Source organism: Periplaneta americana, chromosome 16 (genome assembly GCF_040183065.1).
Source record: "Periplaneta americana isolate PAMFEO1 chromosome 16, P.americana_PAMFEO1_priV1, whole genome shotgun sequence".
Taxonomy (NCBI): Eukaryota; Metazoa; Arthropoda; class Insecta; order Blattodea; family Blattidae; genus Periplaneta; species Periplaneta americana.
The window spans coordinates 70,119,537-70,135,773 of record NC_091132.1 but is presented as its reverse complement, the minus strand read 5'-3'; the positions used below and the strand labels follow the sequence as shown (position 1 = coordinate 70,135,773).

The 16,237-nt window shown below is 33.8% G+C and overlaps 1 protein-coding gene across 1 annotated transcript in view; it reads left to right on the top strand.

Moving 5' to 3' along the window:
• Positions 1–16,237, top strand: part of LOC138716410 (calpain-1 catalytic subunit-like) — a 462,282-nt gene that overhangs the window by 36,039 nt on the left and 410,006 nt on the right. The window contains exon 2 of the mRNA XM_069849474.1: positions 4,598–4,833. Within this exon, the coding sequence (XP_069705575.1) occupies positions 4,701–4,833 (133 nt within the window). The 5' untranslated portion in view covers positions 4,598–4,700. The remainder of the gene's footprint in view (positions 1–4,597; positions 4,834–16,237) is intronic.

Below are 16,237 nucleotides of genomic sequence, written 5' to 3'. Positions count from 1 at the left end.
GAATAATATAATACATATCTAAACAAAAGAGATAAATTAATAAATGACATAAAACTCCATAAAGAATATGTTACACATTAAATGGATCCAAGTTCAATCCATACAATATTTTATACATTTGCAGACCAGAGAGAGAGAGAGAGAGATTTAAAATTACTATAATAACAAATTTTATGAAATCTTAAACCCTTAGCAGGAATAGGAAGACTGATATTGCTTAAGAAGGATTCACACTCAATCACCCTTAATTACTTTACAAAAATAATCAAGATCTTGACGTCTGGCAAATAAACTACAGCAATTAAAATATTTGCAGTTAATCTCGTATTTATAATCATCGGAGTTAGGTAAAAATCTATAAGAACACAAGGAAATATATTTTCTTTGAATATTCTCCAATTTAGCCGAATCAGTAGAAGTAATGTAGTTCCATACTATAGATGCATATTCAAGCTTGGATCTAACCAACGTATAGTATAAAATTATTACACACATAGGAGTGGAAAAAGAATAAGTTATAGATCTAATTAGACCAAGCATTCTTAATGAATGGATGTAAATATATATATATATATATATATATATATATATATATATATATATATATAGCACATGATCATGGAAATATAATTTAGAATCGAGCAAGACACCAAGATCTCTAATACAATTTTTTCTAGTAATTATGACATTATTAAGAGAATAATTAAATTTTAGGGAAGTAGTTTTTCGTGAAAAAGATATGACAAAAGTTTTGAATTGATTAATTTTCATTCTATTTTCGACAGACCATAGTGCAATTGAATTAACATCATTTGGAAGAATTTGACAATCAGCCAGACTATTAATTTTACTACGGATTTTGAGGTCATCCGCAAATAAAAAAAAATAAATTCTTTTACTTATGCAATTTATAAATAATAATAATAATAATAATAATAATAATAATAATAATAATAATAATAATAATGTTACATTTTTTTTCGGAAGTAGAGTCAATTCTGAAGTAAGTCAGTTAAACAGAATTTTTGAGAAGAATAAGTAAAGATTTAGAACGCTAGCAGAAAAGAATATGGAAAATGATCATAAGCAAACAAAAGAAATTCAGAAGTATATTCCAACTACAAAGATTACACAAGATACCTGGAAAAAATATTTTACTGAACTGTATGGGGAACAAGAAGACAAAGTAACCGTAGTGATGGCGGTGGTGATGGTGATTGTTGTTTTTTAGATGACGCTCAATCAAATAGCCTACTAACCTAGGTTATTTAGCTTGATGGAATTGATGATAGTGTAAATCGAACCCACACTCGAGCGCAACTCTGGATCAGAAGGTAGTGATTGTGGTGATGGTAGTACATAATGATAAAAGGGTTATCATTTAATAATTTATGTAAATCAATAAGAAATAACAAATGCATTTAAAAATGACATCACTAATGAAATCATAAAATATGAGGGAAATGTCAATGGAAGTGATTAGGGCGTTATGCAACGTATATTCTGTACATTGACAATCCCAAAGAATGGAAAATTACTTTTGTTGTTCCAGTTTTTAAGAAAGGAAAAAACATACCCTAGATAATTATTATGAAATTAATCTCTTTAGTACATTTTGAAGAAGTGGTCCATGGAATAGCGGATTTCGAAAGACTTCGGCGTATTGATATTATAGCATTTAAACCTGGAGAGACAAAAGGTTATATTCTGGATCCGACCATCAGATTCGAGACGAATCAGAATCAACCCGAGGAAAGTAATCTAGAGAAAAGGGCAATTTTCTAACCAACTATCCTTTATTACAAAAAATCATATAAACTCAGGGATATAGAAGTCATCGGATTAATGGTGGGCAGTAGAGGGACCATAACAAAACAATTCGTGTCATTCTGTCATAAATTTGGAGTCTCAACAACAACAACAATTACATAAGGAAATTTTTACGATAGCTTTGAAGGGTTCTCTGCAGATTTTACGGCGACACTTGTACAGTGAAAGCTCTTAAGTTCGACAGATATCATGTTCGACATCCTATAGTTCGACTGCTTACGTAGAAGAATTAGACACGCCCCTATACGGGCACTAAGAAATGGGTTTGCCATTTGAATGAGAATTGGTTCTGTGTCCTGTAGTGATACTTTTGTTAAAGGAAAATAGAATATTTTATTGATTAGGACATCCATATTGGTAACTGATTTTAAATTAATGAACTCTTCCTTTTCTATTTGAGAATTGTGCCGTTAGTGAGACGGAACTGTCGAAACCCACTGTGGTACTAGAAGCGCATACACAAGTCTCGGGGTGGGCAGGAAATGCAAGTACAGTACTGTATTCGTTGATGGATAACCTGCTTACCACTACTCTTATTGGACTGAACTTTCAATTCTATTCTGTCGAACTTAGGAGAGTCCACTGTATTTCAATTCAAATTACAGTTGATTTTTCTCAGTCTATTTTAGTTTTTATCTGTTTTTTTTTATTTTACTGCAAATTTTCATTATTGTAAAACATTATCTATTGTAAATTTCAGTTTATTGTAAATAAACTTCTTGTAAGACATTTTTAATGTCACACCTTAAATGTTGCTGTTTAACATTCTTTGTCTTTGGCAACTTCAAGTTGAGGAAGATTTATTAAATTAAAAATAAACTTACTACTAATTAAATTAATGACAAATAAGTTGTCAGAAATACTTACTCTACATGATGCACAGAAGAATTTCAGAAGAGGTTGATCTTTCACAGATACCATATTCTTAACACAGTAAAAGAGATAAATGAGAAGGCACCAGAATTCAGTAAACCTGCTTACTTCTATATTGTCGATATTGAAAAAGTATTTGATGCAATTAAATGAATTACATAGCATACATCTTAAGTCATTTAGAATGTGGTAACTGAGACAATACACAATTAATCCAGAAACAAAGGGGATTATTATTAACTTTTTTCTCTGAAAACTCATGTCATCGAATATTGACATACTCGTAGGGCACTAGTTATTCATTACTAATGCCATTGTCGCTGCAGTCATTTTCATCATTATCATCTCTTTCCTTTCTCATTGCCGTTTCTTTTCAAGTCTGCGCCAAACTCCTATTCACAGCCTAAAAATATCGGTCTATAAACACAAAATCGTGCTGCTATAGTGGGTCCCCGGGCACTGCAACTTATTTGGCAATGAGCAGGTCGTTGTCTTGGCAAAAGAAAAGGTGCTAAAATTTTACAAACATCTCCTAAACCAACAACCTTTCAGACAATGAAATTTTACATCAAAGAAGTTGCCCACAACATCCACTCCCAAGAGATTGCAGAATAAACATATGGCAAACATTGGAGAAGGGACCTCTATCAATACCTAACAGTCCAAGAAGATTGGCAGTCGCGCATTTCCGCCTTGCAACTGGACATGAGTGCTTGGCGCAGCATCTCCACCGTTTCGGTATTTATCAAAATCCAACCTGTACCCTTTGTGGCTTTCAAAAAACCATGCATAGCGATCATCTCCAATGCTGCCCAGCTCTAAAATCACTGGCATAATGTGCCAGATTCTGGGAAGCGAGAAGCCTCATGCCTCTGTTTAGTTCTTAGTTTTCAGTTCTTTAAGGATTTTGTTTAGTTACTTTATTAGATTTAATTTTAAGTTGTATCAAGTTATATTGTTTTAATCTTGAGGTTATGTTTAGGTCAAAGATAAGTTATCTATATACGGTATTGGCAAAAAAAAAACCGGATCGACTCTTGTAGCTGATTTCAGAGCCTTGTTCACTCCAGACCGTCGGGGCATATTCCTTGGGCCCGAAACCACTGTGCAGCTGAACAACAGCCACGCAGCTGGTTACTGTTTTCGTCCGGTTTTTTTGCCACTACTGACAAAATGTTCAGACGCGGCACGATGCAACATTTTGTCAGTAGTGGCAAAAAAACCCGGACGAAAACAGTAACCAGCTGCGTGGCTGTTGTTCAACTGCACAGGTGGTTTCGGGTCCAAGGAATATCCACCGACGCTCTGGAGTGAACAAGGCTCAGGAACCAGCTACAAGGGTCGGTCCGGTATTTTTTTGCCACTACTGAACCTGTCATTCGAATAAATAAATAAACATATCGGTCTATCTCACTGTCCGACGTCCTGGATTTCTGTACAAATAGTTTTTAATGAATGATATAATCATTTTTTCTTTCCTTTCTCTTTGTCGTTTCTTTTCAAGTCTGCACCAAATGCCTATTTAGAGCCTAAACATATCGGTCTACTTCACGTGAGGACGCTCTCTTCTCTCTACAAATAGTTTTTAATGGATGACAATTAAATTTACAGTAAATTTACCTGAATTCACTGTCAGTATTAATCGTTAATGACGAACAATTTGGCAAAGCTCTTGGAGTGTTTTTTTATTTATTTTACACTGAGATACATTAGCCAGAGCAGAGAATACATAGATGTATCTGTATAATCATCTAAATCTCCAAGGTTTGGAAACCGGTCCGTGAGCTCACAACTGAACCTAGTGCGTATTTATTTGCCACTGTCAGTAAATATCCAAGCAGCAAGACCCATGAATAATGGGAAATGAGGATGAAGATTTGACTTTTTGTTTCAGGTGGTCTCGGGAGTGCTGAAGACAGTGCGCTTGTCGCGTTGTGGAATGTTGAGACATGGGTGTTCGCGCTACCTAACATTGCGGATTGGTGGTTGTAATCACCATGCATCACCACAATCACCAGCAGCAGCAGCAGCAGCAGCAACCGCCGCCGCAGCCTCAACAGGGAAACTTGCCGGCGTCTCGGAGCCATCACCATAGCAACGGACACGCCAAGACGAACGGCCACGTCCCGAGTGAGTAACGCTTTTTGTCTACCTTGTAGCAAGAAATCGAGACTTGAGTTCGCCATTTGTTTTATTTTCATCTCATTTTGTTCTGCCAGCTGCTTCTACGACTTACGTATTTGAGAACATTTCCTTAACAAAGCTTCAGCTATACAGGGCTTTTGTTTCAAAACATTCCAGCCTAAATAGCCATTTCAATTAAATTTAATTTAAACAAAAAACATTCCAATTTATATAGTCTATTCAGGGGGAAGTTTAAAACCAGTGTTAATTGCATTTTAGATTTCACCCCCACATAGGGTGACCAGATTCACATCGATAAAAAAAAAGAGGACACAAAGCTTAAAAAATCAAAGACATTGTTTGAAAAAAGAGGACAGAAAAAAAAAAAAAAATATATATATATATATATATAGTTAACGAGGCCCTTTTATTCAAGTTGTTTTAAACAATTGTATAATATTACGTAGACGTCCAATTCCTAACATTTAATTTTTTTTCATTTCATTTCATTTATTTAATGCTATACACTTGAGCTACATTAGGCATTGCAGCCCGAAAGAGCAGAAGCTCGTGCTCGGGCGCAGTTCAGATCAGTTATACAAAATATATCACAAAATTAAGAGAGTTCATTGAGCACAATAACATTAATAAATGTTAAAATAATACAGCATGTAATAATAGGGTCTACATACAAATAGAAAATACAAAAGTACATAAATATGAGAGTATCAATTTTTAACTCAATTAGCTTAAACAATTAAATAATTAATCTGATTTGTTTCTTAAATCTATGTGTGTTCAGTGTACTTAGCTCAGGGCAAGCTCTAATTAATGTATTATATATTTTGGGTCCAAAATTTATGCTGTGTTTTAATCCAGCAGTTGTGTGGCATTTGGGAGTATTTAGAAAGAAACTGTAGTTTTGTCTCGTATGGTATTCATGAGGATCAAATTTAAATTTTCATATGTACTTACATTTAGGTTTAGGCCTATATTATACTTTAAATTATGTCAATATCTATTTTATTACAAAATAATTATGAAAAAAATTTAATAATAATGATTTTACAGTTGGTTACCTACGAAAGTCATGGGAACTATAATAAAATTATTAAAGAGAACAGAAAATATCTACAGTATTTAAATTTACATTCGCACCTCGATTTATACTAGCTACCTCCGAGTAAATACCATTACAAGGAGGAACAGCGGGAGTAATGATGGTTGGCAAAGAGTATATTCCGTCGATGTTGCTGCCACCTCCAGGCAATCTTTTGTTTTCTATTGTCGCCTCACAACCTGGATTGTTGATTAGAACTGAAGAGAATAAAACTACAAAGGTTATTGATGATTACAAGTTATTTCGAGTAGTAACACAATCCAACATTAAGCAATATTATGGTTGTATACTTAAACCTATTTTTTAAATTAAAATAGGATAGAGGATAACAAAATCCGAAGTTTGGATTGACTTCATTTACGTACGGTTTTGATACTATGGCAATACAATGTAGAGGGGTTCTGAAATAGGCTGTATTACTGTATAGTGAACAATGGAGCACATTTTGAACATTGAATTTAGTAAATTAATTAATCAAATTTAGTTAATTAACCTAAATAAACTGGGTTTTTCATCTTACAACCAATTGACAGTAACAACAATCCAGATTGCCAGGCGACGATAGAAAACAAAAGATGTGAGAACAAATGAATGAGATGTATGAACAATATTGAACACTCTTTCAAATTTAAGTACAGTCAACTCTGGTTATAGTGAACCTCTGCGGACCACCATATTTTGTTCACTATATCCGAGTTTCACTAAAACCGAAGTGTCTGTTTTTATACTCCTGACGTTGCTATACATACAGTATTAATGCCCGTTTGGGACAGACCATGTTCAATATCAGTACTAATGTTTGTTTTATCTTCCAACTTAAACATTTTACGCTTTGACATCCTGATGTTCACAGTTCGAAACACAATCTGGCCATGTAGGTAGTAGTACTGACCGATTTCGCACCTCTTCCCACTAGAGGTATGCTACTGTGTACTCGGCCTTGGAATTTCCCAGGGTTCACTTTTACAAAGATGCGGGAGGGAGAGCTGTTGACCATTATACTGTAATCCTCCTTGTATTTACCCTTTGGTCATCACTCTACTCCTTTTTACAAAAGAAAACATTTTATTTTCCTATTCTTCTAAGAACCTCTTCTAAAGGAGTCAGAATTAATTCTTCCTTTATCCCTCACTGCTTACACTATTCTCTTTAACATGTTTCAAGTTGTCCAGGAAGCTGAATAAATCCTTTGTCTTTCAATGCACTTCAGAAATAGAAGGTTTGAGATTTTGTTTTGAACATACTGTATTCTTGGAAGTTTATAGGAGAAAGGGTTTCCAAAATTACCATTTTCGCCGTTTTAAAATTACATTTTCTTGGGGACGTTCTAGTTTTAGGTCCACTATAATATTAATGTACTTTTTAATGTATGCGGGTCGAGACCAACGATTTAGGTTCACTATAGCCGAATGTTCACTACAACCGAGTTCACTATATCCAGAGCTGACTGTATAATGATATAGGTGACATTTGAAATTTCAAAGGGGAAGAGAATGAGGGAGTGAAACCTAAAATCCAATTAACACTGGTTTTAAACTTCCCCCACAATATCTAAATTGATATGTTCTTGTTTAAATTAAATTTAATTGAAATAAATAGGTATTTAGACTGGAAAGTTCTGAAATAAAATCCCGCTATAGGAGCAACTTGATTTACTCTGGATATTATTTCGAGCTTCTCTTACTGCCGTGCACAAAAGTAGGCACGAATATTTATTCAACATCGAATAAAATAACATAAGCCCATGATATTTTTCGAAATAAATTCCGTTATTTGCTGATATCTGCCATCTCTTTGACTCTAGTTCAGTTTATTGGGGATACCATTATTTTCACGTGGAGGCAAGAAGCTCTTGTAATACTGTACGTACCTCGTCAAAATTACTGAACTGCCATTCACACAAAAAATGAGCATCGTCCGACATAAATCGTAATAGGAAGGTGTAATGTGTGCGCTATAATGCAGTAAAACATCAATGCCTCTCAGATCTTGAATATTAGCTTGTGTCAAACGTGGTCGATGAACCGGCGCGTTGTTATGTGGTAAAGAACTAGGTTTTTTGTCTACTAAAAAGGGGTAGCAATTATACCAAACGGTGTATACTGTATCCAGTTATCTATAACCTGATTTTTCGGTAGAAATTAGAAGTGACGTAGGCTATAATTTCAAATTTCCACCAAATAGCTACACAATATAATAATTTATACAAAACTGTTTTGCCGAAATTTATACTGTGCTTCCAGGTAACGTTTATCAGCTGTTTTTTTTTGTCAGAATTCGTGGAAAGCTTCACTGTTCATAATAGAGATGAACAACTACCGATAAAGCAAGATTAACAGCGCCCGCAAAGCCGAAAACCGCACGACAATGTTGTATAATTCGCGTCGTTGACGTAAAGACTGCTTGTGAATGTTTCGAGACGTCGAGATTCATCACTCCCGAAGTCCCGAACGTCGAGCAACCTTGAATAACCACAGTTGTTTATACCTGAATGAGCTTCTATCTACTTTTTCAACTTATATATGTATAAACAATCAAGTAGCCTATTTGAAACATCATCTCTACCTTTCAGTGTATAATAATCCGTCCCCCAGTGTTTATTTAGTTACTAGGCCCATATTAAAAGGCTAGGAATTTTCTTTTCATATGTTTGAGATCAAGTGTGTAATCTCAAGTAAAAAGATATTAACGTTATGTTTAATGTTTCTTAGAATTGCAAATTTATTTGAGAATTGTTTTTTTCTTTCTATTTATATAACCGTAGGTAATATCATATAATAGAACCAGAATATTTTGATAACTAAGATACTGTTTTGTCTTGTCTTTTTGTCTCATTTAAACATTTATAATGTTATTTATTTCATTGATGTATTTTAGTCAAATTTACGAAATCTTTCCACGCCGACTAAATGCTATTTCGAGAATGATGAGCGAGACTCGAAGCGCACGAGAATGACGAGACGAGACTTGAAAGACAAATGCAGCGAACACAGCGAGCGAGAGCAGCAGTTAGTTTTGTTCATCTCTAGTTCATAATATGTGACAACTTCCTTCAAAATTCGGGCATCCAAATAATTTTGGAATAGTTGACAACATATCTCAATCCGTCGTTCCGTTTCTGCATTCGTGACTTCGTGTGGATCATGTTGAAGTCGATTACCCGTAAATTAAAGCTTTCGAAAGTGATTGCGAAAGACCAAGTGTTGTTGATAATTTATCGGGTGGTTAATACTGGTTCTTTTTCCAAGGTAGTTCGCAGAGCCAGACAGCTGGTCGGACCGATGTTTGTGAGGCTGGTGCTAACAGTTTGAACCAAATCGCTATAAAATAGTGTTTTTCTATTACAACTTCCAATTTTACAAACTTTTATTATAACTTATTTTATAGTCCGTAACATTCAACAGACATTACTGTAGCAACAAAAGAAGTCTTTAAAATAGCAGTAAACATCAATATACTTTTTTTTGTATATTTCGTAAGTCAAGCATTAAAATAATTGTAAGTTTATGTCACTTGACTTTTAATGACATCACAGATAGTCTAACTCTAACATTTTTACTCCTGTATTTTAGAAATTCCTCTCGTTGAAGATATTTGTAGCATATTGTATAGTACAAATTCCTTTAAAAAACTGAACGTTCGAATTTATAAAACAGTTATATTACCGGTTGTTCTGTTAGTTGTGAAACTTGGACTTTCACTTCGAGAGAGGGATAGAGGTTAAGGGTGCTCGAGAATAATGTGCTTAGGAAAATATTTGAGGTTAAGAAGAATGGAGTTACAGCAGAATGGAGAAAGTTACACAACGCAGAACAGCACGCGTTGTATTCTTCACGTAACATAATTAGGAACATTAAATCCAGACGTCTGAGATGGACAGGGCATGTAGCACGTATGGGTGAATCCAGAAATGCATATAGAGTGTTAGTTGGGAGAGTTTAGGGGAAAAAGACCTTCGGAGAGGTTGAGAAATGGATGGGGGGGATTACTTTTATTACTTTTGGACATATCTTTTGTGGAGAGGCGATTGTATTAGGGGAGAGTCGGGTAGTATCGGACAGTGCGTTTCTTTCATCTACCACCATATGGTAGTATCTGAATGACATGGTTACGTTTCTCTATGCGACATCATAGAAATGTAATCATGTCAATCAGGTACTATCATCGTGTGGTAGATGAAAGAAACTCACTGTCCGATATTACTCGATGTCCGATACTACCCAACTCTCCCCTATTATTAGTTTCTTTCTGCGAGAGGCGATTCGTTTCTTTGTTTTATTAGTTTTGAACACAATAAGTTTTTTTGTTTATGTCAGAAGAACAGCAGTACCGGTACTAGGAAAAATAAACAAACATTGTTAAAATGAGTTCAAAACGAGGATTCGGATATTGAAAATGCTGCAATTTCTGCACCATCGAGTCCCGGGTAAGATATGAAGTGGGATATAAAAGATTTGAAGATTGGTATTACAAGAAAAATGTAGAAAGTATGTCGAAACATATTGGTGTTAATGTTTATAAAAATAAAATCATTTCCATTTAATTTTATTTAATGTGTGGCTCACGTTACGCAACTAGTTAGGTAATGGCAGTATCATTACCTAACTAGTTGTGTAATATAAGTATCATTACCTAACAAGTTACGTAATGAATGTGTTTACAACATTTTATTAGTGATACAAAGTCCACATTACACAATCAAAGTGAATAAATATATTAACGTTAATAGAATATATGAAATAACCATTCTGAGATTTAATAATTGAGCATATAAATGTAATAAAAGAAACAGGTCTAATTTACCATATTTGAAAATAATTTTCCTGAAACTGTCACAGTTTCCAAAAAAAAAAAAAAAAAAAATCTGTCAGCCATATTGAACCATAACAGTTCAGGCAGAGAAATATCATCCCTTCAAGTAAACACACTTCTTACTTCTTTCTGTCTTCCTCACTTCTATATTACAGTTTTAATAGTTTTTCGTACCTTATGTGTCCACATAAAGACCTCTTCTGTTCAATCCCTCAACGAACTCTTCAGTGGTAACTTCTCTTGCATATTCTTTCACTGCACTTTGTAGACTCTATATGCTTGACCTAAGAATGGAAAAAAAAAACGTTTGTTACAAGTAGTCGTTAATTGCTGAAATCCCACATGTCCAGGCACTTCAGATTTTTTTTTCCAAAAATTACAAAAGAAAAATTTAAGTTCATGTAGGCCTATTTAAAAACTAGAAGTTATTCTATTTTAATAAAAAATAGTAATTTCAAAGTGTCAAAACGCTTTTGAAGATAATCAGTTTGTTGTGTCTCCTGAAAAAATTCCTCAAATGGACATGTGTGGTTTCTGCAATTCACAATTCAGTTACAGTCAAAGGTACTATGCATAGACCGTTCTTTCTCTACATGTTGAAGGAAGTCTATCTACATTCCATGAGGCTTCTAGTTATCTATTTACGTAGCCTATTTATGACGTCATTTAATGCACCTATAGGATAAATAAAAATAAATAACTGTACTCTTCCTACAAGCCGTAATGGAAATCGATCAATTAGTAGAGTGGTCCACGTTTTTTCTGACGGCGCACGGGAAGTGGACTGGAATTGAACATAACCAAAAGTTGTTGTGGCGAGAAGCGAGACAGGATTCTGGCTATCTTAACCCAGATCGGGATAAACCACAAGTGGGACACCTGAACAGAACCTCCCGATGAGATAAGCCAATTTACGTAACGGTGACGCAACGCATGGACGTTCCCAGTCACGCGCGCATGCACCACGTGCTCCATATCAACCGGCGCTCAGGTGGGAACGTTCCTCCATTACTGCATATCCCCCATTTATCGATAGGGATCTCTGGGATTCAATTCCTAAGCCTCTATCTCAGATATTTTACGTTAATGGATGACAGTGCTCAAGTAAAAGAGGAACAAGAAATAAGATAATGAAGAATAAAAAGAGAATATGTTAATATTAAAATAAAACAGAATATACGAATATAAATTTATAAGTTTAATTAGTAGCAATAATAAGAAGAGGAGAAGGCGTAGGAGTAAAAGTATAAAAATAGATGAAGTGGCAATAAAAAGGATGTAGAAGAAATGTTGGAGGAATTCCACTAGAACAGATTTCAAATTTTGAAGTGTAAAGTCTCTATTCCGTCTGTACTAATAGAAAAAATATGAAAGGATTTTTGAAACGGAAATTAGACTTCGGTTTCCATGGAAATGCCTACGTCATATACAGGGTGGAAGTGAAATAATCCTACGACGACAGTCAAACGCTGGTTTCGATCCCAGGTGGCTGACTTCTACGACATAAGGATACAAAAATTAATCCCATGGTATGGCAGATTTTTTTTCTTAATAATAATAATAATAATAATAATAATAATAATAATAATAATAATAATAATATTTATTTATTACTATACACTTGAGCTACATTAGGCATTGCAGCCCGAAAGAGCAGAAACTCGTGCTCGGGCGCAGTTCAGATCAGTTATTCAAAATATATCACAAAATTACGAGAGTTCATTGAGCACAATCACATTAATAAATGGTAAAATACATACAGCATGTAATAACAGGGTCTATATACAAACAGAAAATACAAAAGTACATGAATATTAGAGTATCAATTTTTAACTCAATTAGCTTAAACAATTAAATAATTAATCTTATTTGTTTCTTAAATCTATATGTGTTAAGTGTACTTAGCTCAGGGTAAGTTCTAATTAATGTATTATATATTTTGGGTCCAAAATTTCTGCTGGGGATATGTTGACAAATAGCGCAACAATTGCTGTATCTGTTTCAATAAATATTTAAATGCAATTTTACTTTCTTTCTGTAAATGGCCCCAGGGACAATCATTCACTTTCTGGACGGCCTTGTAATTGCGGTTGTGTGGCCAAAATTTGTATAAGCACTTCTTTTGACATTATTAACATGGTGCAAAAAATTAACTTTTTTATCTGCCCCCATCAGAACGTTTGCTTGTTAGACATTTCTTGTACATTTTAGCATGATTTTCCTCACTATGTATTGAAATAGACCTATGTTGTTTTTTCATTAGATATCGTCAACTCCTGTCTGAAGATGCCATAATGTACAGTTGAAACGTTATCATTGTTACTAACACAATGTAAATTGATAACTGCATAATTTTACATTAAAAATTAATAATTAACACGAGTAAGTTCGCCATTTAATCAAATATTTATATTCAAGTGTTAAAAGTAGTGTAGGCCTACGAAAGATTCAAAATGGATAAAAATAAGTCATATGATGAAATAATATTTATCTTCTCTAGTTAATTTGATATTTGACTTAATGGAATTCAGAAAAAATGAACTCAAAATTTGGATAGTGAAGTAGTAAAAATTGGAGAAGAATGTACCAAAAAAATAATAATGAACGTTTCGGGACCTCAGAGTTTGATAAGTATAAACTAAGAAGAAGAAAATAATTCAATTTAATAGAAGGTAAAAACTCGAACCTAGATTTCTCGTCAGAACACAAATGTAGACTATTAAAGTCTGCAGTCAGAGTCAAGGAAACTTTCTGAAGGTTCTCTGCCTCAGAATACACATTAAAGTTGCCCCAGGATAGACGAAAGCCTCAAAGGTTAGGTACTTTCGATGTATAAGATTTTAATATTGCATTTGAATTCAAGTGGCTGGAATTTCATAATATGATAGGCTACTATCTAATTGGTTCGTGTTGGCCATAACTAATTGCAAACTATCTCTCTAACTCTGGGCCTTTCTTGAAGAGTTACCTTTCATCCAATTGTTAATGAGCGTTTAACGCTTCAGATTTTCAAAGCGAATGGCTGCCCTCGGGTTACTTCTTGTTATATGCGAATTCGTTGTAATGCTCTCAATTAATTTGGACCGGTTTCGGTTAATAGGCCTTGGTTTAATGCGAAAGAAGTATTTTTAGCTTTCTGGAAGAGAAATAATCTTAAAAAAACACTAATGCGTCTCGACTGCGAGAAAGGCTTATAACATAAAAGAAGATTATGAGGAATGTGATAGAATTTTTCGAATATAAATTTGGTCTAGTTCTCCAATAGAAACAATAATAGCAGATAAAATATTTATCATCAGTAATCTCACTAGAGGTTTTGATTTATCTAGACAAAATCAATACTCCAGTGGGATTTAATTGACAATTACACGATTAGAAGGAAGTATCTACAGACGTGGACAAATTATTAACAAAATTGACGATTTTGATGATAATTCTGTTTACAAAATTTGACTTTTCAATTTAGACTACATTTGACAATTTTGGATATTTCCATCATTACAGTAGACAGGAATATGCAAAAATGTCAACTGTAGTTTAAATTGAAGAGTCAAGTTTTGTAAAAATATATAATAAAAGTCTTCAATTTTGCTAATAATTTGTAAATTAGCAAAATTGTCAACTGCATTGAAGAGTCAAATTTTGTAAAAATATAAAACAAAAATCTTCAGTTTTGCTAATAATTTCGAAATATCCGTAATGTCAACTGTAGTACAAATTGAAGAATCGAATTTTGTAAAAATATACTACAAAAACCTTCAGTTTTGCTAATAATTTGTAAATATGCAAAAATATCAACTGTAGTCCAAATTGAGGAGTTAAATTTTGAAAAATATACAATACAAATCTTCAATTTTGCTAATAATTTGGAAATACACAAAAATGTCAACTGTAGTCTAAATTGAAGAATCATATTTTGTAAAAATATATAATAAAATCTTAAATTTTGCTAATAATTTGTCCACGTCTGTAAATATTAATTGACTTACGAAAATACTGAACTGTCTTCAAATGTACTATTGTACCATCTCAATATTACAAATATTCCGCTAGATGGCAGTAGTGTGTTATGATTAGCTGTTTACTTCTCAGTTGTGCCAATTATAGAATCTTCATTGAACTCTGTGGGCGGTTACTAGTCAAGAAGGCTTTGTTGATTCAGTTTCAATTTTATTAAAACATTTGCATTCCACTTCAATTATCCAGATCCCAGTAATCAACGTCACTTGACAGGTGATTTTCAATAAGTCTCTGATATGTGACTATCCATAATATCATACAGCAGAAGTTAAAATAATATAAACAAATGTTAGAGAAGTTTTAATTAGGGACGATGAAATAAACAAGAAAAGTTTTAATTAAGGACGATGAAATAAAAATAAACATGATTAATTTTAAAAGGAACAATTATTATCTAAAGTACAATTTTCAAATTTGAATATTTTAGTGGTTGGTGGTTCAGTTGATGTTATATTGGACGTGTGCGTAAAAGAAGTGGAACTCGTTGATATACATGGTGTATTCCTCAACTTATTAAGGATTTCCGAATGGTGCTCTTCATTTATTTGTATATAGGGTTTCTGGGAAGATGCATTGCTATGACCAATGATCTTTATTAATTCTTGTTCTTGAATGCCAGTGCGAGTCATATTTGAAATTGCTGTGCATCGACTGGAGTGGTTTGTAATTTTCTGTTTTTTTGACGTCCAGACCAGTGCAGTTTGAAATGCTGGCAAACAAAGAAACAAATGCTAGGGTAGTGATAAAAACAAATAAATGCTAGGGAAGCGACAACATTAAACGAATGCTAGGGAAGCGATAAAATTGTGCGATAAGCAGCCATGATTGGTTGAAAGACGTCCTTTCGTACCGTTTTATGACGTAGTAAAAGTGTAATAGTCACTTAGAAGCATTTTAAAGTTAATGAATATTAAATTAGTATTAAAGGAGAAATTATTTTGTAATTAATGTTTTATTTTGTATTCGGACTGTTAACATCTAAGTAAGGAAATTAATCGATTTAAACTTTCACCCCCTCCCCACCGCGCCTTCTACGCGCAAGCACAGTCTAGTATATACAGTCGCGAAGCTCAATACGTAGTAAATATGCAAACATTAGATAGTTGCTCACCACTAGGATCGCTAATATCGCCTCATTACAGGCAATGCAAAATAGTACCGTCACAGTCTATTGTTTCTAGCACCCTCAAATCTCAAGCTTCGTGACTGTATATAGTAGACTGTGGCGCAAGGCTGGTCGTTCCAAGCGCTGACCCGTTGTATGTCGCGTTTACCTATCAGTCATCGTTACCTAGTTAACTGGCGTACGAATTCACTAACAGCCGGAAATGTGACTAATGCTTTAATATTTGTAGGAAATAATTTCACAATAAAATTATTCCTGTTCTTTTTATTAGTCTACAAAGACTCATAGCTGATTCATACGTAACGAGCTACCATATGCGTAGGATTCGTTCC